General features: G+C 44.9%; 1 protein-coding gene across 1 annotated transcript in view; it reads right to left on the minus strand.

Annotated features, from left to right (window-relative positions):
* The window catches only part of LOC117730106 (TRIO and F-actin-binding protein-like), a 5436-nt gene extending 4604 nt beyond the window's left edge, over positions 1-832 (minus strand). Inside the window, exons 1-4 of the mRNA XM_034531637.1 lie at positions 704-832; positions 460-528; positions 175-264; positions 1-48 (exon numbers count right to left, since the gene is read on the minus strand). The exon at positions 1-48 is cut by the window's left edge and continues 47 nt beyond it. Of these exons, the coding sequence (XP_034387528.1) occupies positions 1-48; positions 175-264; positions 460-528; positions 704-730 (234 nt within the window). The 5' untranslated portion in view covers positions 731-832. The remainder of the gene's footprint in view (positions 49-174; positions 265-459; positions 529-703) is intronic.
* Positions 833-2469: the final 1637 nt, after the last annotated feature.

Consider the following 2469-nt stretch of genomic DNA (forward strand, 5'->3'; position numbering starts at 1 on the left):
CCGTATTCTGGAGGTCATAATGGAGAGAGTGAACACTGCTCTCTTTGTCTGGAGATCAAAAGACACACACACACACACTGTTAAACAGGAAGCAGCCAAACATGTAATCGATGTGGGTGGGGTGGGGTGTCTGACTGTACGCAAAAAATAAACACAAGCACCATAAACACATACTTGTATCTGGAGTCCATAGTCCTTCTCCACATCGCAGTCCGACACATTCACACAGGACGTCAGGTTGATCTCTCCGTCCAGATCATCTGACTGCAGCACAAGTACCCAAACAACAAACACCAAAGACGAATGTATCCGGTACCATAGAATACGTTTTTTGGAACAGCTGAGGATGTTGGTCATGCTCAGGTGGCAAATTCTGCATGAATCCCTGTATGTAAATGAGTTGCCATACAGGTTGCCATAAATGTACAAACAAATCAGAAAGGACTATTATGCTCCTACCTCCTCAGCATCCGCGTCTCTGTAGTACCTCAGTGAGGTGTCACCCAGAACAAACCAGTGTTTCCTCCCCTGAGCAAAACACGTGTAAAATGCACGGCATTTAAATTTAGCCATGGACGCTTTTGTACGTATAGTTTCAAGGTCAAGTCCCGTCAAGTTTGGACTGTCTATGTGGTGAAGACAGGAATTAGAAGAGAACATGACTAACTCTTTAGAAAAAATATATGTGAAAACATCAATTTACCTTGCCATGTTCATCCAGTATGGACATCCACCCCTTCAAGCAACAGCACCTGTAATTAAAGCATCACGATCAAGCTCTTTGACAGCATTCTGCAAGGGTTTCTGTCTCGCGCTTGATTGTGAAACTAGAGGAAACGGAAACCGTCAGAGCGGAGAAGAGCGTCTCTGTGAGATAACCACATCTTTGAAGCACGCAGAGAGAGGCAGGCCCGAACTTTAGAGCACAAAAAATGAGAAACATACTGCAGAATGGGAACGTAAGAAAAAGGAAGAGGTGAACGTTTGCAAACAGTGACCGTCATTGCAGGAACTGATGGGACGTTATTAGACAGACTTAAGAGCACGCAGGTGCTATTAAAGCATGTTATAAAAATAAAAAAACATACTTACCACGTGTGCATCACATTGCACAGTGTACATATTGTGAGGAGCAGAGGAAGAAAGAGACATTTTGAGAGACATAGACGCGCGATCTGAGATCACATGCATTCATATAAATGGCAGGCAAGCAGCTGAAATAGACATCAGGGATCTACTCTAAATAAATGTACGAATGACCCATTTTCCTTCACACGCTCATGTGATTTATGCAGATGCCGAAAAGCCATGGGATCGGGCTCACCTGTGTCTGCGGGCGTTCAGGAAGAGCTCGCTCCTTCACCTTTGAAGAAGTTTGTCTTCCACTTAGATTTTCTGAACTCTTTGATAGAATAAACAGAGAGCGTTAGCTCTGTTGGTAGCATCATGCGATCAGTGGCATGTGTGCATGTTGCATGCATCCGTGGGTGGGTTGGTGAGCGAGTGAGTGAGTGTGCATCTCTGTGTCTGTCCTCTGAATATTTGGGGTGGCCAATTATGGATGCAGGCTTAAGGACATCTCAAGGTTGTCGGGACTCACGCATTCTCAAAAATACCTTTTTCATCTATAATAGCTACGGGAACTACCAGTAAATACACTGCTGTGTACCTCTCGGCCACCGCTCTGGGGCTCAGTTTTAATGTTTTGGACGGTGTGTTTGGCTAATTGCTAACATCTAACAGACCTAATCTGCCCCATATCAGTTGCTGCTCAGCGGGGAGACCGCGTTGTGAGTTTGTTTTTGACAAGATTGAGCAAAGTGTATTACAAAGCAACTTCGGGCCAAATGTCTGAATACATCGCCGCTTGTTTTTCAGGTGTGTTTTACGCAACGTACAGCCCATTAGGGTCTCAACGAGTGGTTCGCCAATTGTGGGTTGCATGCATTCAATCACACAATACAGCAGTGGTCGTTGCACCTGGCGGAGATCTGCACTCTACCGAGTTACTACGTTCAACATGGATTGTCTTGTGAACATGTGTGCAGTTCTCGCATCATACCCGTGTATGAAGAGACGCGGCTGACTGTCTTCGAGATGACCGTACGTTCTCAGAGTCCCGACATTTCTCTCGCCTGTCTCTGCCTCTCTCTCTGCCTCTCCCCCTCTCGTCTGACTCAAGTCTCGAACTGTAGATGTCTATTTCATCTTGGTACCTTCAGAGCCAAATAAGAGAAATATTACGAACACATAAACACACCAAAGGCTCAATTGACATCCTTTCACATTCCTCTGCAAAGGCCTTAAGAGCCCCCCTCTTTTCTTTGGCCACAACTAAGGCAATGACTTATAGTCAGATCAAAAGACATCTTCAAAGTCTTTTTCTACTTCCTACAAAGCTGTTTAGGAATCGAACAGCCTGAAGGAACACATACACTAAGAAGGCAGAATAGATGCATGGTTATAGCA

This window comes from Cyclopterus lumpus, chromosome 1, assembly GCF_009769545.1.
Source record: "Cyclopterus lumpus isolate fCycLum1 chromosome 1, fCycLum1.pri, whole genome shotgun sequence".
Lineage (NCBI taxonomy): Eukaryota > Metazoa > Chordata > Actinopteri > Perciformes > Cyclopteridae > Cyclopterus > Cyclopterus lumpus.